Source organism: Xiphophorus hellerii, chromosome 5 (genome assembly GCF_003331165.1).
Source record: "Xiphophorus hellerii strain 12219 chromosome 5, Xiphophorus_hellerii-4.1, whole genome shotgun sequence".
NCBI classification, from domain to species: domain Eukaryota; kingdom Metazoa; phylum Chordata; class Actinopteri; order Cyprinodontiformes; family Poeciliidae; genus Xiphophorus; species Xiphophorus hellerii.
Genome location: NC_045676.1, coordinates 2,967,321 through 2,987,549, shown reverse-complemented (window position 1 = coordinate 2,987,549; position 20,229 = coordinate 2,967,321). Strand labels below are relative to the sequence as shown.

At 39.4% G+C, this 20,229-nt stretch overlaps 1 protein-coding gene across 2 annotated transcripts in view; it reads right to left on the bottom strand.

The window, feature by feature from the left end:
* Positions 1-20,229, bottom strand: part of cntln (centlein, centrosomal protein) — a 115,824-nt gene that overhangs the window by 37,535 nt on the left and 58,060 nt on the right. For both annotated transcript variants that reach the window (XM_032564116.1, XM_032564115.1), the window contains 6 exons: positions 18,254-18,771; positions 15,607-15,688; positions 13,873-13,936; positions 12,415-12,683; positions 7,534-7,752; positions 5,135-5,232 (listed from right to left, as the gene is read on the bottom strand). In XM_032564116.1, the coding sequence (XP_032420007.1) occupies positions 5,135-5,232; positions 7,534-7,752; positions 12,415-12,683; positions 13,873-13,936; positions 15,607-15,688; positions 18,254-18,771 (1,250 nt within the window). The remainder of the gene's footprint in view (positions 1-5,134; positions 5,233-7,533; positions 7,753-12,414; positions 12,684-13,872; positions 13,937-15,606; positions 15,689-18,253; positions 18,772-20,229) is intronic.

Below are 20,229 nucleotides of genomic sequence, written 5' to 3'. Positions count from 1 at the left end.
CTATGATGTTATTCCCTCATAAAAACATTAATAGCCTTAATTCTTTCTGCATGTCTGAGAAATCCTTTAACCTCCGTGGTAACTATTCAGCTGTGCAAAACGCCTGGTTGGACCTTCAAGACACAGCTCCTCCTCAAAGTTGAAGTTTCCAAGCTGTTGCCTCACAGAGCAGTCCTCCCCCACTAAGCTCCTTCAGACTAGCCAGCAGCAATTAGCAAACACCAGGTGGAGCTACTTTTAGTGAGGTTTTGTTGTGGAAATTCGATGCCATTATTCCATTAAAATCTCGATGATTCTTTATCATTTTAACCAAAGTTATGAAGAGATGTTCTGAAAGGTCCAAAGAGCCACTTGTGGCTGGGGAGCTGCAAGTTGCAGATAGACAAACAATGCCATTTACGTTGTAAACTGTTTACGCCTGAACTGTAGCAATCATGCAGCGCGTGTCACTTCCTGTTTCAATAATCCTCCCTATTTACATACTTAATATTCTTGATTTCTTCTTTTAAGTGGTCTGAGTGTGTTAGCATGTTTTATTCTGTTTTCATAAAAGGCAGATATAAGGCATTTTCATGGTTGTCTAAACCTCAGGGAGCTGTAACAAATAGAATAAAGATCATAAGGATGCAGTTAATTAAGTGGATTTTTTTAATTTCAAAGATGTAGTGGCTTCTCTTCTCTCTCTCACACACACACCCGCACACACACTCAGAGTGTTGCATGTGTTTTAAATAAACAGATGACGCAACGATCCGGCAAATGCCTCCATGTGAGCAAATGTCCCCGTCTCTCTAGGAGGGCGGGCTGGTTAAATAAGTGTGAGCTTGTCCTATTGGAGTGACATTAAATTAAATGAGAGCCGAGTCTAGCCTGGGGACTTTGGGGGGGGGGGGGGGTGGAGGGTGGGGGTGCAGCGCTGGCTGGTTACCCCATGGGTTTGGCCATTAATGAGAAAACCCATATTGAACCTTTCAGATGACTGTCTGCTGTTGACTTAAAGACGGAGAGCAGCAATAAGCGCCCCGGCAGCTCCCCCTGCCCCGCTGCTAATGGCAATTAGACCCACAACATTTATTCTAGATGTTCTTTTTTTTTTTCTCCCACACCCCAAAAAGAATAGAGGATAAAAAAGAATGAGCGATATGCGGAACTTCTGCAGGATCGTATGATCTCTATTTATGAGCGTTAGTAGGAGCGAGAAGACGAGAAGCCTCCGACTGCATCGCGATCGTTCGCACGTTTGTTCCCTTTGTTCTGCGCTTGTTGCTGATATTGTTCATCAAACATGCGTGTATTGTAATAACAACAGTCAGCGGTGTGCGGAGCGTTAGCGAGGAGCGAGAGAGCACTTTTCTGTGTATGTTGTTAGGAGTGAAGACAGGGTGGATGTTTCATGTGGCTGATAGACAACAGGGCTAAAGATGAAAGCAGCAGCTTCATAAATAAGGCAGGGCCATAGTGCCGGATATTGACTGAGGACATGCCGGTGTACTTTGAAATTCATTTCTTTTTTTTAACCCCCCCCACCCTTCTTCTCTTCTTTAAGGCGAAGCAGGCTTGCTTCCCGTGCGTGTACTGAGATGTATATTTCAGAGACGTCTAGACATGACTTTCATTCTGAGAAAGAGTCCCTCCACGGAGGAGGAGGCCGAAACTTACATCCAGAGTTGCGTTTGAGCGACAAATAGATGAAGGAGAGGCAACGGATGTCGCGAGAAAACGGAGCTGTGATCCTTAGTGCTTTGGTCGCACACAAACACGTGCCTGCGCCCGGCTCTGATCGCAAGCACAACCTGGATGTATTATTGAGAATGTCAGGCAGAGGACAGAGCACAGCGGACAAACACAACCGGAGGAAAGCCAAGTAGTTCTTTGTACCTTTCTGAAAGTGCAAATGCAAGACGTGGGTCAGATCTCAACGGTGAATCGTCTACAGCGACGCATGCGGACTTTGTAATGCAGTAAAAGCTGAACTGAGTGACTTGACGGGCTGCTGCCTAGCGGCGTCTTTAGCTGCTTCCCAGATTTGTCTCCATTAGCAGATCCTGTGCGTTTCCTCTCTGTTTTCGTAAACATCGCAAAGGTAGCAAAATCCATTTATTGAACACAATCGATTAGATTGGCAGCTGACTGAATTCATTGATTCGCATGAGATTTACGTTGCTGCATGAGCGAAGGCCGGACCTTACAAACTCCAAACAACATGGCTGCCAATGCAGTGGGCAGGCCGACGTGGCGCCTGCAATCAAACTGCAAAAACACAAATTCTTACCAAGTATTTTTGGTCTGATTTTTAATGCAAATATATTAGTACACTTTAAATAAGATACAACAACCTTAAAAGTAACGTGTTTTATATCATTAGTTCTTTATAGTTTTTAAAATGTACTTATTATTAGTGGTACTTTATTATTTCACTTGTAATGAGACATTTTTCCCATTTTACAAGTGAAACAATGTCCCAGTGGAGCTGGTTTTTGCAGTGCACAGAGCTGCTTGGTATGAGTTTAATCCTGAATGGTGCCAGGAGGAAATGCGTCAATCGTTTTATTAGAATGATCATGATTTCTCAACCCTGCAAGTATCCAGGAATTTCACTGGCAAAAGCCAAAACCAAAATGTGCAGAAAACCTTTTCAATATTTCACTAATGTAAAAAAAAAAAAAAAGCCACAATTTCGCAATTCCTGTGTTTCCATTAAATAAGAAATGAAATCAAAATCATACATGAATAAGTCGGTTCACGCATTAAGTCATTAAAAATCCTGGTGGCAACAGATATAAGCATGAGATATATTCATAATTCAGCCATGGCTCTAGCGTATATCAGCCACCAGAGGAGACTTTGGCGTCTTATTCATGCGTTGGTGCAAGAAATTGTTTTCAGTGATTTTACAGAAAAGCTGTGGGTTCCACACTTTAGAATGGCAAACTCCATTGTTGATGATGTGTGATGCTGTTAGAGCTCTGGTGGAGCCAGCTGCACATTGTTTCAAAGAGGCCAGTGCCTATAAAGAAATATGTTGCTGCTGTATGAAAACTATATACAACAGCTTTAAGAAATATACAAATTTCAACATGGCTGAAAAACCACCTCATCCTAATGAAAAAATGGTTGTGTTTTTTTCAGAATTGTTGTGTTTCCATTAAGCGCATGTTTTCTGAATTCCAATTTGCGCCATTTTATGGTCAGTGGAAACGAAGTTACTCTGAGAGCAGAATTTTATCTCTTGCTTTCATTATGTTTGGGCCAGCAAACACAAAGAATTACATTTCTACAGGGCAAAATGAGGCAGTACTTTATAGTAACTACACCTTATTTAGACTTATTTAACTATTATTAACAGTTAATTAACCTTGAAAGCATCATTCATTAATGATGATTTGTACGTAATAAACTGTAAATTGATACAGTTAATGACTTCAAAGACCAACGCTCTCAATGTTTATTCAGGCCAAATAACTCACAAATTAACAATTCTATATGCTGTGTATTTGTTTATAAATGCTGAAATAAATGTACTTTCACAACACGTGTTAGACGTTTCTTAATGGGTAGAGAACGTTTAAATTGGCAATATACTAATCCTGAAGGCAGTTGCTAGTCAGGTTAAGTGGATCAGAGTTTGTTTCCTGCCGTGGACACCGACCGGCCTAGATGTGAGCCAACAACAGGAAATGTACATCTTTCGACTTCCTGAGGTGAAAACGAGCCGTTCATTGTTGCTTTCGCTGCTACTGCATGTACAGAAATCATACCTGATCTCCCATTTTCTGCTTAGCGATGCTGCTACCAGCATGTTGTGGGTCAGAACAGGCAGAGCACCTCGTCTCATTCAGCTTGCAGCAGCGTTTACCGCTGCTGTTCCAAAATTAGAAATATCATGTTGTAAAATGTATGAGCTGCTCGATATTCAAAGTTCTGCCACAAATATGCACAACAGAAATGCAGCAACCAGGACTTCCAAAGTTTGCTTTTACCAAAAACATTAAGAGTTGGGTAGAAACTAGTTACATTTACTTGAGTAATTTATTGGAAAAAGGTACTTTTTACTTTTTACTTTCTTATGAAGTATCACTTCTCTTACTGAAGTTACTCACTGTGAGTAACTTCACTGAATGAAGAACAAACTTGTTTAGAAAAGAATCACCGGACACAAACCTGCAGTTTCTCTTAATGTTTCATAGGTTTTATTTTTTTAAACTGATTTAGGAAAATGTTTTCTTTGCATACTTTTGTTGTGTTATTTATATAAAATATTTTGAGTAAAATACTTCATTTTCGTATTTAGATATTTAAAATACAAAAATTCACACAACTTTATATTTAAGTATTTTAGAAATGTCAAATGATTAATGTTTTGTACTTCAGTAGTCTTTTTACCAAATATTTTATTCTTATTTGCGTAATTTCTTGAACAACTACTTTTTACTCTTAGTTGAGTAAAAACATGTTGAAGTAGTGCTACTCTTCCTTCAGTAAAATGTTTGGATACTTTGCCCAGCTCTGTGTGGTTGCTCTGTCCCGCCTCCGTCATTTCTGTCCAATGGGAGCAATGACCCTCAGCTGTGTGGATTTGTTTAAAAATTATAGTCTAAAAAGCGCATTGTGAAAGCAAACCTTACCAAGCCAAAAAATTTAATAAAATAAAGTTCGATCCAGACTGAACAAGTGGATGAAGAGACTTTTCTGAGCCTAACACGCTGAATAAACCGTTGACAGAGTGAAACCGGGTGGTGACAGAGAGACAGAAAAGCTGGTCAGAGTCTAAATCATGCAAAGTTTTCGTTCCACTTCACAACACAATGTGACATAAGTTTAATGCAACAAAACACAGAAAAAGTTTAAGGGGTACTACTCTTTGTGCGCTGTTATCTTTAGCTGCCCATATTAACATCACACACTGTTTTCTTTGAGTTGCTGATGAAGCTGCAGCAGAGAGAGGCTCGCCACATGGTGGAATCAAACACAGCAGATGAGAGCTGCACAGAATGCATTAAGACACACAGACAGAGGGATGGAGACACAAAGAGGTGCAAGAAAAAAAAAGGTGCATAGCAGAGCAACAACAACAAACAGCCGGGATCACGAAGAGGACAAGCAGCACTAATTAAGACAAAGGTGTGTAACTAACTTGTCCTGCAGCTGGCTGAGCTTGTCCTCCTTCTCCTGGAGCTGTCCGCGCAGGGCTTTGTTAGCCGCCATCTGCTTTGTGACTTCAGCGTTCGAGCTCTGGGGAGAGGGCACACAGTACGAGCGTTTGTTAATGTGTTTCAGCCCGGCTGATGGCGGGTCAAGCACAGCATGTCTTCTCATTATGGAAACAGTGGAAGGCAAGAAGGTGCTAAAAGAGGTTAAAGAGAATAATACATTTTATAAAGTGGAAAAAATAACCCACACCTTCAATACTGATAAAAAAAAAGGCACGTGTAAAACATAAACATGTCTTGATTTTACATCCTAAATCATACCTCGCTGTATGTTAAAGTATTTTTTTAGCTGCAGATGCTGCAAATGAACAAGCGTTCACTAAAGGAATGCTGTTACTAAATTTTAGGCCATAAAATTAAAGTTAAAAAATAGGAATTGAATCATTTAATCATTTGCACATTTTAAGGTATTTCTAATATTGTATAAAAAGGTTTAAACAAAAAATCTGCATAATTGGTCAAATTTTCATCGATTAATCGTCAGACTAATCAATAGATCAATCATCAGTTGTAGCCCTACTGTTAACCACTTGTGCCTACAAAACAAAGGATGTCATGATGTCAGCTTATAAAAATGATGAACTCTTGGTTTGAAGGCCGCTGTCTCCACTGCAAGCTGTTGTTAAACATGCGCTTCCGTCGCCTCCCTCTCTGTTAAGGTGTCACCTGCCATGACATCCTGAGACGTGTGCACCGACAGCAGCAATCTGCTCGGTGACACTGATGAGCGGGCTGCAGAGAGGGTGATAATGTCGCGGCACCGCTCGCACCTCCTTCCCCACCATGCAGGGCGCGTCGCCACTGTTACCCTCCATTTCTCAACTTTCTGACAGTTACTCTGAAATAAGATCAATTGGTATGAAATGCTAATTCATGTTGAAATCACATGCAATTTCAGGTGATGCAGTGTGTAAATTAAAAAGGCGGAAAACTTTGTGCTTTTTTTTCTTCTTGCATGATCTGAAAACTAAAACCTTGACAGAGTTTCTTGCAGAAGCTTCAAGGACTTTGAGGCTTTCAGTGAAATGTTAAAGTGCCTCAGAAATTGATATTTGATGAAATCTGAGACTTTTTTTCCTCAACTAAAAATGCATGTTTAATCCTGCACTGCTGGGCTGTGGAACAGTGCTGCAGCTAAAATGGCCACAAGAATAGTAAAGAAATACACATATTTTAACTAGGGATGTCAATGTTAACAAATGCGATTAATCTAAAAAGTTTAACACATTAATATGACAAAATCCAGATGAATCACATTATCACTTTTGACCTAAAAGTCTTTCATGCAGAGGGCTACTTTTAGTCCACAGAAGCAATTTACATGATCATGTACAGCATTTAACAATGTAGAGTCACAAAGCCGAGGGAAAAGATGAGCGAGGAGAGTCTGATGTGCTAAGCAGAATTATTTCCCTTTAAAAAATGCCACTGTGAGAATAACCTCTGTGTACGGACGCCGCGTACACAGAGGTTATTCACCCAGATGCAGCCGTCACAGGTTTGAATCCCAGGTTTGGTTCCTTAATTGATAAAGGGACAATAAAGTCCACTACTGCCAAAATTCTCTGAAGAAGAAAAAAACAAAAACAAAACAAAACAAAGCAAAATAAAACAAGAAACATTGTGATGAACGTTTGGACAAAACCAAGGTAGCATGCAGCCTGCTTAATGCAACACTGAAACACAATCAGTTTCAGTTAACATTTCTTGATCACGTTTGAAACAAACTGCCTTCTTTTAAACTTTCCCGAATATTGTCAACTTCCTAAAATAACAGCCTAACAAATTTTTAGCCAAAAGAGATTTTATTTACTTTTTTTTTTGCTTGAATCCTTTTCTGGCAATAAAAAGGGTTTGACTTTTTTTTTGTTGCTAAAATCACTTTTGGACAAAAAGTGACTTGGACTGTTATTTTAGGGAGATGACAATATACTGTATCTGGAAAACTGAGATGCTTGGTTTGAGACACTCTTAAACATTTTTGACAATGTACATTTATACATTTGAACAAAGGTAAGAATAGCAGTTAATCTAGATAAATCCCAGTGGTAGATTGAGATTAATCTGACTACATTTTGTAATCGATTGACAGGACTCATTTTAACATTTAATTGTTTAGAATGCAGATATCAATGCAGATTTCCTTTAAAATTACACAAACGGATTTGACATTTTTACACTTTATTCATTCATGCCCCACAGAGCAAAAAATTAGAAATGAACACATTATTTAATGCTATCATCCTATTAAGAGATTTATCCTAAGAGGCATGCACAGCAAGGTGGAGAATGACGGTAGATGATTAACTCAATAAGCTCTGACCTTAAGTTTGACTTGAAGCTGCTTGACCTCCGCCTCCAGGGACTGGAGGGCCGGTCCGGTTCTGCCCTGACAGGAACACTCAGTGTTTGCTGGTGTAGTGGGTGGTGCTGCTGGTGAAGGTGCAGCTTTTGGGGGGAGGGTAATCCGCTTCCACTGCTCCAACTCCATCTCCAAAACCTTTTTCTGCTGCTCCACACCAGCCAGGTCAGAGGTCAGCTTCTGCAGAGTTAGCCACAACAGGATCGGTGAGCTAGTCATAGCGGTGACAAAACAAATAAAAGTTGAAGTCGGGCCTACTCGTAAAAAAACGTGGAAATATTTATTTCTGTTTTGGCGTGGAGGGAACTGAAGTGCGATAACGAGCTGCAACGTATTGTTGCATGATCCGACCAACAATAACAGACTGAGCTAATGAAGGAAACTGTATCCTATTACCCGCAGTGATGCTGTAGGGCGAGGGCATATACATCCACAGAACATTGTGTGCAAACAGAACTATAAGCATTTAAATTAATAATCATGTATATTAAGATTTATGACTTGTCCACAACACTGTATATCTATTCACTTGAGAGCAAATTAACTTAATCAGTTACATTTTTCTATAGGTTTACAACACATTTTTCACTTATAAAATTCCATCACTTTCCAGACTCAAATTCCCAGATTTTCCTGTCAATTTTTAGTAAATAAAACAGTTGACTGTAAATGTGAAGTTTTTTTATTCGGAGGAAAGGTTGCAAATACGTCTAAGTATTTTGCAGACACCATAAGACGACAAACTGAAGTTAGAAAGTAAGTAAAAATGCTAGTACGCTAATTCTAAACTAAAAAGATTTGTAAGGTAGTCATTATTAAGTCAGTGGGTGAAATAGTTAATTGTATTATTAGGTAGTGAATAAGTTATTAGGTTAGTAACTATGTTGGTAGTTAACTGCGTAAACTAGTAAATACACATACTAGTGAGTTGGAAAGCACATTAGTGAGTTATTATGTCAGTAAACAAGTTAGAGTAAGTTAGCTTTGAGTAAGCAGGTAGGAAAATAATTGGGGTAACTTAGTTATTAAGTACATATGTTTGGTTTCAAGTAAGTGAGAAAGTTGTTTTTAACCTTTTTAGTTGGTAATTAGGAAATTAGTTGTCAAGTAAGTAACTTGGTTAGCTATTATGCAAGTTACTTGTGTAATAGCATACAAGCCTTGCAGAGAACTCTGAAGTATCACATGTTACAGTGTATTTATCGTGGTAACTAAGTAACACCCATCATATTATCGTGTGGTTTATTATTGTGACTTCTCTTTTAGATTTTAGGTATGTGCAATTAAAATAAAAACATTGTAACTTCTTGGAAGAAAAAATTGCAACTAATAAGTTTAAATTGTGCTAAACAATTAGAATAAATGTGTGGATTGTTGATATAATAATCTTTTAACACCATCGTTGTTACAAATGCACAAGCTGCATGAGCCTGAACTGTTGGACTGTCCACTATAATATAATAGTATTAGTTCTGCATTTGAACAACTGAGTTTAGATTAATTAATAATAATGCTATCATTTGATCAAGTACAACTCGGTGTATCAATGGTTCTAAAGAGATCAAGATAAACCACACATCTGTGGCAAATATTAAAGTGAGTTCCTGTCTTCCTTATTAGGAAATACGACCTATAATCACATCACTGCAACTTTGGCTCAATATTGCAATGATTAACTGATATGGTATTGTGTCAAACATGAAAAATGCTTAATGGCACAAATAGGAGACATGATACATGGAAATACTTCTGACCGTGTAAAGCAAAGCTGGAAAACACAGCGAGCCAACACACACGAATGAAACCACAGATTCCCAAGGGTTTGCTCTCTGCTCTGCATACATGGAGGTTATTGATATCTGGTTGCTGGCTGACACCTTTTAATAGAATCCCTCTTGTTTTAGGTTTCCTCTGCTCTGCTGAAGGCACACATGCCGCCTCCCCTGGGAGCGTGGGGGAGAGGAGCAGGGAATAAAAAGTGGGGATATGGCCCCAGTGGCAGCAGAGCACGAATTAAGAGAGGCATTGATGACACTTCCTGTAAGACAAGCTTTGATTTCACAGGCCATTTTCAGCACTGGTGAGAAATGACACTGACACTGACGGACATACAGCGAGGAGAGGACTCCTCTATCTGTAGCGCTCCTTTCTCTCAACCTTATGGAATCACTGGAATCAACAGCGGCCGGATAAATAATCTGAATACTTGCAGAAACACACAGTGGAGCAGTGAGCAGTGCTGCTGAAAGACGGTCCTGGGCAGATGTGGACAAAGGACCCAAAAATTATACTCAACAAAGAGTAGCACTACTTCAACATATTTTTACTCAAGAGTAAAAACATATTTGGTAAAAAGTCTACTCAAGTACTGAGTAACTGATCAAATTATCAATCATTTAAAATAACATAATCAGACGGACCAAAATATAAAGTTAAGAAGAAACTTTGGTATTTTAAAGACCAAAATGACAATAATTCATATGAGTAACAAAAATTAAAATCAGGCAAAATAAAATGTTTCCAAATCAGTTTCTTTCAGTAAAAATTTTATGAAACTTTAACAAAAACTGCAGGTGTGTGTCTGGTGAATTTTTGTTTTTCATTCAGTGGGTTGAAAATCCAGAAGTTTTAGGTAAGAGTGGAGATACTTCAAAATAAAACTACTCAAAAGTAAAAAGTACAGCATAGTAAAAATACTCCTAAAAGTACATTTAAAAAAAAAAAGTTACTCAAGCAATTGTAATTGAGTAAGCGTAAATAGTCCAGGGTCTTCCTACATGGAGTTTGCATGATGTTCTCCCACGCATGCATGGGTTTAGTCTTAGGTATTGTTTACCATTTATCATTTATTGTTACACATTTCTTATGTTAAGAATTTCATTTATTATTGTCACAATAAATTAATGTTTGTTTTTTTTTACTAAAATTGTGTTTTATATTTTTTCTCTATTGTTTGTTCAATCAAGACATACCACTAAATTTGAAAATATGATTAACTATAGTTTATTTACACTTTTTTATGTGACTGGTGTCCTAAAGAAGAACATTAGAAATACAACATTTAATAAATACGACTTTAAATGTTTTTTAAAGTTGCATTTGTTTATGGGGCAAAGATTGCTCTGCCATTCACTTTTCTAAAAAAGTACTAAGAAATAGTTCTTATCGACACTTTTATTGTTATAACAATACTCCCACAAAATATGATGATAAAACTTTAAGCCCACATCACCTACCTCTTCTTTATCCCACAGGTCAAAAACACAGCTGTTAGGTTAATTGTCTGTAGGTGTGAGTGCGCATGGATGTGTTTCCCTGCATGGAAAACATGCAAACTTCATGCAGAAAAACCCTCAGGATGGGATTCTACCACCAAAACTACTATTTAAACACTCATAGTAGTATCCAGTTTAAGGTTTTTAAATGTGTGAGCTGGAAGAACTACCTGGAAAGAAAAAATAATGGAAGACACAAGACAACAGTGTATGACTTTATAAGGCAGTGAGGCAGGAAAAGAAGCGAAGAGGACAGAATGGCTGAAGGATCAGGAGACAGCAACACAAACAAGTCTCTGGGAAGCTGCCATGCTACCTATCACATGATGGCCCCTGTGGAGCCTGTCCTAAGCCAATTACAAGCAGAGTTTTAGTTGGAGAGTTGGCCAGGACCGGCTGGAACAAGTCCAAAGTCTATCACCTCTTGGCCTTTTCAGAGAGGGCAACAAGACCCGGCTTTGACCAGCCGGTCGGCTCCAACTTTCTCTGGTGGAGTGGCATTAATACTGCAGGAGGAGAGAGGAAACAAACAGGAAGACAGCAATTCCCCCTCTGTCCACTCATTCACTCCCCTTTGTGTGTGTGCGCGTGCGGGGGGGCATGTGTGTGCCTCCACTGCTGTGTCTGAGTCTAAGGTCTCGCTGGGTTTCAGCAATCAGAGGCCTGGTGGGTGCACTAGGGCCACTTCCTGGGTGGCAGCGTTGTGAGAGCTGCACTCTGACTTGTGTGTACGAGTCCACCGAATTGTAACTTTACAAAAACAAACACAGTCTAGTCTCTAATTATACGTCCAGTTGGTGTTTGTAGATATTCACACTACAGGAATATACTGTCTATCAGGTAAATGACTGTTTCTGTCGGCATGTTGGTGTGCACGGTTTGTTTCCTATCAGACTGACTAACCACTAAATAACTCGACAGGTGAGTGAAGCTCACCTGTAGAAAACAGTTAGCTCGTCTCTATTAGAATTAGGCTGGCTGAATGTAACTGGGCACATGGTTTTTCCATAATAGACAAATATAATAAAGATCATTTTTGAAATAATTATGAGTTCTTATTTATGTTTAGGGTAAAAGGAAAATGGCAACATATTTAGATCAACGTGTTGAACTCCATGTTGTAAAAGCAAAGATCTTGAAATATTGTTGATGTTCTATGAAGCACCAAATGGTTTCGGGCCTAAACAGCCTTCAGAGTTGCTGGTCAGGTATGAACCTCTGGGTTTCCTGACACCTCTTCAGAATCAAACGAGGCCAGGCAGCATTTACTTTCTAAGCTCCTCAGTTCTGAAAACCTGAGATATGTAGAAACTGTTGGGACTAAAAACTCTGAACCCATAACACATCTTCTTTTCCTCTGCTCTTTTATTTTTCTGAGAAACACTTGTGTAAAACTAAACTTGTCTTGCTTGCTGTTCTCCTCTGCTCTGTGGTTGTAACCTCCACAGAAGAGAGCAGGGCTGTCAGCTGTCTCATTAAAAATGTTCACCACCCCGCCACCAAAAAAACAAACAAACAAAAAGTGAAATATTTCCAAAGCAGCTTTTCCAGTTTACTCCTGTGTTACCTGTGTGAGCTGCTTGCTGCTGTTGAGCTGCACAGTGAGCGCGCAGAGCTGCACCTTGATCACTTCATTGGCCTCTTGCAGCTCTCTAGCTGCAAGCAGAGCATCCTTCCTGGCACTTTGCAGGACGTCTATGTGGCGCTGCAGAGACTCGACGCGCTGCTGCAGAGAGGAGGAGGAGCAGCGCTGGGTCTTCATCAGCCTCTTCTTCCTCCTCCACCTCCGTTTCTCCCAGCTTGTCCCTCGCTCCCAGGGCTCCTGCTGTTTATCATCTAACAGGAGGGAGAACATGCAGCTGCCTCAGAGGTGACGTGAGCGGAAAAACTCAGGAATCTGTTTTTAGACGCTCCGGCTGGGAGTTTACAGGCGCATATAGACATGTACTGTATGTGCTTTATAGTTTTGGCTTTTTCATTGTAGTTTAGTTTTATTTAGGTTTTACTTTTTGTTTGTCTAATTAAATTAGTTTTAGGTAGTTTTTATAATTTGTTTGCTAGTTTTGATTAATTAAACAATTTGTTTTAGTTAAGCTTTTATTGATAAAAATAGTAGCTTTAGTTTTTTCATATTTTGGTAAATTTATAGGTGAAGAATTGAAAAAGGTCAAAGCATTGTGATGTGATTATGTATCAGTTTCGTGTTTATATTTCATAACCAACCATAAAAATTAAGGATATTAGATTTGTAATTTCAATACATTTTAGTTAGTTTTATAAACACACAACATAGTTCCAGTTAGTCATAGTTTTTCTCTATTATTATGTTTTTATTTATCTCAGTTAACAAAGGAGTTATCTGAATTTCAGTTTTTGTTAGTTTTAGTTAATTATAATAAATTTGTTGTGCACATGTGAAAACTCAGATATACTTGTATTTAACTGCTAAAATGATTTACACTTCTGATTTATAACTAATTAAAGAGTTGAGAGGAAAAAAATGATCAACAGAAAAGTGAAATAAAATATTTTCCAAACACTTTTTAAAAGGAAAGTGAAAATCTGAAAAGTGTGGCATGCTTTTGTGTTCAGCCCATTTGAGTCAATATATTGTAAAACCATCTTTCAAAGCAACTGCATTTGGATTCAAGTCTGAACATCTGGACTGGAGTTCAGTGAATATTCTATATATTGAATATCTGTCATTTTATCAGATGTATTATCAATTGATATTAATAATGTGCTTACTGTGATATATACTGTTATTTATTATTGTTCTGCTATAATTTAGAGGTATTAGATTAATAACTGCTCTGATTTTTACTTGTTAATCCTTTTATTTCCATTTCACATCTACGCATGTTGAAAATTGTGGCTGTAACGTGACAAAATGTGGAAAACTTAAACGACTCGAATACTTCTGTGAGGTACTGTAACTGTATTTTAGTTACAGTTACAACTAAAATAACTGTAACTATTATTTTGTTGAAAACAAAAACTTGTGGGTGTGAAAACTTGTGCTAACCTTGTTTTCTCTTGTATCCAGTCGCTGGTGCATCTGTGCTGAAGCTCATCGACCGCCTGTAGGACTAGAAGAAGAAGAAAGTCGGTGAGCGTGGCGATAAAACGTCGTTTAATGGAACACAACAGTTGACAAGCTTTGGTTGGCTGACATGGGGATCGCGGTGACACTGTGATCACACATTCTGCTCAGCTTAACACAACAAGACAAATCATCCTGCGCCTAAATAATTCACCTGAACATGTTCAACAAACTCCTACAGTCCCCGACTCTGAGCGTGGAGATCAGCTCTGACAGCTGCTTGCTTTGTTCAATCACCGTCTGAGGGATTCGATTCATCCCACGCCACCAAGACTACGAGTGTGTCGTCATTTACAAGCAAAAAAAATAATTATGTGCATGCAAGCGTGTGTGACACCTCCCAATGCAAAACAGTTTGTAATGACATCAAACGAGCCAGGTAGCATTTAATCAGAGGCAGGTTTGATCAGAGCGGGGAAACGAGGTGTTTGGTTTGTGGCGCAGCGTGTTGTGTGGGGACCTGGGCTGTCACAGCAATGAGGATGGAAGGGTTGACGGGAAAATGAAAGGATCAGGAAAGACGAGTCCTGACAGCTCACAGGTTATACACTGCAGGCACCGCTTTCAATTGCCTCTTCATGAGTTTAATAGAGGTGAAAAAACCCCCACCTTAAATCAGATTATTGTTTTGATCTGATATCTGAACATGCTTCATATGAAAACATCCAGACAGCATGGAGTTGATCAACTGCTGTTGCAGCTTTGGGAGGTCTACACTGAAGCCAAACTGACGAAATCAGTTCTCACTGTCGCAACTGTGTGAGGAAAATCACATCATTTTGTTCTCAGCCGTCTGACCCTTCTTTATCAACCTCCCTGGCAAACTTTTCGTCCCCCCCTCCATTTTAAACTACTGTGTTTATGTGGGAAAATAACGCTCAATTTGCTTACTCTGTTCAATAATTAGGACTGATCTGGACTGCAGATGTTCATATGACTGTATAATAGAGAATCACATTCTGTGTAATAAAGTATGAACAGTTCACACTTAAATACCTCGATGGTCGATGTGAATCGATGCCACGCCATGTTGATGCAGTATTTCATGTAAAAGGAGCCCCAACCAAGAAATGAATAGAAATGGATATTTTTCTCAAGCCTGAAATTTCTGGTTAAAAATTATTTGTTTAATTCATCTCATTAGATATTCTACTTTTCCAAGACACAAATTTTGGGTTTTCATTCTCTGTGAGCCAGAATCATCAAAATTGCAAAAAATAAATGCCTGAAATATTTCTTCTTTTTATTTTTACCCAAACTTGATTTACGATTTTAATCCATTTGTTTTAACCTTTTTAAAAAATAATTGGCTTTTTACCTTTTTAAAAAAAATGGCTTTCATTCATCTTTTGTTCTGTGATTTAACCTAAAGCTGTAAAACATGTTTGTCAAACACGATGGTAGGATAAGGGAAGCAATGGTGGAAAAAAAGATCCAGTTTTTCAAAAAATTGTATCTTCAAAAACAGAAAATTTGATTAATCGATAAAACCGATTTATCACCCAACCCGGACTCAATATAAATATAATTAGAACGATTCACTTGCAGATGCAGCCAAGCACAGGAAGTAAATCCAGTGATCTAATCTGACTGGAAATTTGAGCTTTAAATAAAAAAGAAGGAAGAAATAGAAAAGAAATATGAATGAGGACCAACCTTTCCATGAGTTTGCCGCGTGTGAAGCTCAGTCCCAGAGGACTCCCCGTTCAGACTATCCGAGTACTCCTCAACACTGTCACTGTAGAGAAAGGTAAAGTTGATTACTGGTTCTCAGAGTACCACCACTGGACAAAAAAAAAAATCCAATTTACCTTTTATGGTTGATTTAGTTGACATCAAGCAAAAATATGTGCATTCCTACCCCCTCTATCCAACAGAAAATCAATGTCCCCTCCAATTTCTGAGCTGGAAGTGTAAATGTGGGCGTAAATTAAGCGAAAAGCTGCGATGTCTGATGCTGCTGGTGAATGCATCAACATGTATGAGAGTGGCTGTGGCCTTCATTAGCTCTCCGAGTGTGACAGACGTGTGTGAGAGGCATGGATGAGCGGAGCGCAGCAAACTTGCATCTGATAGACACACAGTGAGAGCTTCACGAAACACACACACACACACACAGGTCTATTGACAGTGACCTTTGACGTGAAGGTGGAAGCCAGTGACATTTACGCTGGCGGGTTTATTAAGGTGGGGCCTGGGAGCAGCAGCAGAGGTAAAGAGCGCTGAGTAGATGCTCTAACTGGGGGATGACATGGCTGGGGGGTTAAATCCAGTCTGGTGAGGACCGGGGACTTGTTGAGGATTACTGATCACTACCAGCTAAACCAAAGTGGTATTAATTTGAGAAAGAACCACCAACTTTATGGAGCAGAAACACACTGACTCACAGCTAGTCATTACAAATTAGAGCTGCAGCTAACAATTAATGTAGTAATCGATTATTCTGATGCTTAATTGTATAAAAAACTGACATAAAAACAAACCAAAGTCAGAAAAAATTAAAACTACTACTATAACTATTAAAAACTAAACTAAAACTAAACAATATGTAACTAATACAAACTAGCAAACACTCTAAAAACTAACTGAATTAGACAAACAAAAAGGCACAATGAAAGAAAACTAAACTATAATGAAAAACTCAAAAATAACCTTGAAACACACTCAGACCAAAGGACAGTTTGTAGACAAATCAACCTAACAGTCATGTTTTTGGAAAACAGGAGGAAGCTGGAGTACCCAGAGGGAAACCACAAGGAGAACATACAAACTCCATGCAGAGAAAACGCAGGCTGGGATTTGAACCCAGGACTTTCTTGCAGCAAGGCCAGAGTGCCACAAAGCAGCCCCTACCACAATCTGAATTAAATACTATGGGTGTCTGGATCCGATACCGATATCTGAAATCAACCTGATATCAGTAAAAAAAAAAAAGGAGTATTGGATTATATTCGGTTCTGGATCGGAGTACAATGATCATTCTATATATTGAACATTATATCAGAGGTATTATCGATTGATATTGATCACAATATATGCTGCTTGACGGTATCGTATTGGAAGTGAAAAAGTTTTATCGGAACAGCCGTATTAAATATGCCGTAGTTTGCCGTTTCAAAGTGACAAAATACAACAAAAATTAAGAAGGTTTTCATATTTCTGCGAGTCTCTCTAGGCCTGACATCTCTATTAGACGACACAGAGCAACATGTCTGAAAAGAGGATTCCTGTAACATCTGAAAGGCCAAAGGCTTTAAAGTATCAAATCGGTTGACAGGTGCCTTAAATAAGACAACATGTCGGTTTAAACACCCTTGTTCATAAATCCGCTTAGATCCTCCTCTCAGGTAAAGCATTTATTTGACCGCCGCTTATTAGCCACATGGAGGGGTATTAGGCAGGCTGGGCGTCGGTGCACCCAGTCGCCGTTAAATGGCCTCGTGCGGATAGAGCTGGGGAGGATTACGGCGTGATGAATTAGCCGGTGAAGAGGTGGTGAGCGAGTGGGACGGACGGAAAGGCAGAGGCGTTCAGGAAACGGCTTATTTTTGCATAAAACATACATGAAATAATTACTGTCGATAGTTGTTAATTTAGAGGCTGTTAAGCATCTTGTAGACATCTGGTACTGATCCGAGTTGGGTCATTTAAAATTTATCCAACAGAATTAAGGCGAGCAGAGAGGAGAGGACACACACACCGACATGCCACGAGATAACCAACATAACTACACACAAGGTGGGGTAAGCCTCCGCATGTGTGTGTGGGTGTGTGTGTGTGTATGCGTGTGTGGGAGGGGTCCTTGCAGGGGGATCCTTAGTGCTGTCAGGGGGGGTTTGTAAATATGCAAAGAACCAGTAAATTAAATCAAACTGCCAAACTGTCAATTTCGGGGTAGCGTGACTAGTGCATGAAAATGGCATCACTGGAAGGTGTGGAGGCTTCGGCGGCCCCTTATCCCTGGGCTTTTCTGGCACGGGTTCAGCTCTGCGCAGAGAGGTGGCTAATTCTGCATGCAAATTTCAGTCAATAAGCTCCGAGCAAGTCGTCCCAGGATATTTCAAAGGATCTGACAGTAGGCTCTCCCTCCTCTCTCCTTCTCTCTATCATTCTTGCTCACATTCTTGTTTTTGGCTTCTGAATACCAACTAGACAGACAATGAAATTCAATCAGCCGTTTGCTTACGGTTTTTGCATATGCACGTTGTCCCCCTTGATGCCGTATCCCCACCGTTCGGAAGGCCCGTGCTCTCGGCTCAAACCGACTGAAAATAATGAGGGGGACAGAGAGGGGAATCATTACCTATCTGCACTCATGTCCTCCCACTCGTCCTTAGTGGGGCTGAGGTTACGGCCGTGCCAGCTGATGGCTTGATTGGAGCTGACTGTTGGGTGGCGGCGCAGGCGTGGAAGGCCTCTGTGCCAGGTTGTCTTCGGTCTGACCTTGGCGCTGATGTTGTTGGCGGTCCCGGTTGGCCGCGCCGGGCCTGCTGCTCGGTTCCTGTAGAAGTCTCTGGCTGCTCTGGCGATACCCAGCTCCTGCCTCAGCTTCAGCAGGTGATTGTTGAGCCTGGCGACTTCTTTCTGAGCCGCGGCCAGGCGGGATTCCAGAGCCGTGACCTCGCCACGGTGCTGCTCATCACGGACCCGGGCCTCTTCCTCCCGGTCAGCTTCCTGGTGCCTCAGATAGTCGACGGAGGCTTGGAGTCGTCGGCAGTTGTGGGCCAGGTCTTCGTTGGCCTGAAGCAGCTGCTGCCTCTCTTCCTTCAGCGCCGCTGTCTGCTCCTCCATCAGCACCAACCTCTGCTCCAAATACTTCATCTGGAAGAACCAAACACATTAGCATGGAACCGACCCGTTCTCCAAGACTCCCTACGTTTCAAAACTCAAATTTATAATTGAATATTTTCTAGATATTATGAAAAATTAAATACAAAACATTTAGCTTGAAAATGCAGCAGTACTCAGCTTTATTATTTGTCCAGTTCACAATTTATACATCATAAAGTAGCTTTGAATTCAGAAAAAGTTTTCATTAACTAAATTTGATTGGCTCTGTTACGAAATCTCAGTGTGATGATGACCTAAAAAAAACAAAAAACATCTTTGTCATTCTTAGTTACCATATACTGTATATCTATAATGAAGTACTAGGGACAACGTGGCCACAGAAAATTAAGTTAAAAAAACCCCCCAAACTAATCAACTTCACATATTTTCAGGAGAAAAAACAGCTGCTAAAAATTTTATTGTAAATTCACTAGAAAAAATGCTTTATGCATAAATACATATATTAATGATATCAAAACTATAATTTTCTCTGACATTATAGTCAGAAATTTGCAAAGAAAAAAAATCTTAAAATAAATCTACGGAGGATCAAAAGGAATAAAATTAATTAATACATAATTAAATGTACCATAAAATAAATACATGTGTATATAATTCCTTAAAATATTTATTCAGTAGGCAATTTCTAAAATATATCCCTAAATAAAATGAAAACTTAATAGATAATTATTAAATGTGTATTTAATTATTTTGTTATTGTGTTTTTTATTTAATGTAAAAACCACAATAGCAAAACTGCTTTTTTGTGTGTAGTGGAATATTGACAAAGTTTTGCGCACATCTGTAATGGAAACGCAACTATTGATAAGCACACTCCACTAAAGTTGTTGTAAAGAAAAAAATCACCAACATTTGTACTTTCTACAGTTTGAGATGTCGCTCCAAGAGAGCAAGACTGTGAGCAGATAACAGGAAGGTTGGGAACAGTGAGAAAACGCAGGTTAACATCAACTAACTGTGATTACTGTAACACTGAATATTCATTAATATCACAGTGGCATGTGTTTCTACTATTGTACAGCAAAATATTAAACCACTACATCCCAAAATGAATTTAGTTATTGTGTCATAACTTCTAAGAAAACTGAAAATCTCTCTTTGTGAAGTCAAATCATGGTGAAAATGTTGTTTTTCTGCACAAATAACAGAATCTATGAGGACGGACAGTTTGGCATTAAGTCTGTAATCAGCGATGCTTTATATTTCTGGGTGGGGGTGTGGACATTTGACTGCCGCGCCCTGATCTGCCTTAAACAGACAGCAACCAGCCACTCTTAGCCTTTTTGTTAGATCTTCAATGGAGACTGTTTAAGAGAACAGGGGCTGCCTGCTGGGTTTGTGCCTCCAGGCATTTTACCCCTTTATTTATGTTCTCACACTCTTCCTGCTGGTAGAGCCCGATACCTTTCAAACAAAATTAGACAGCTA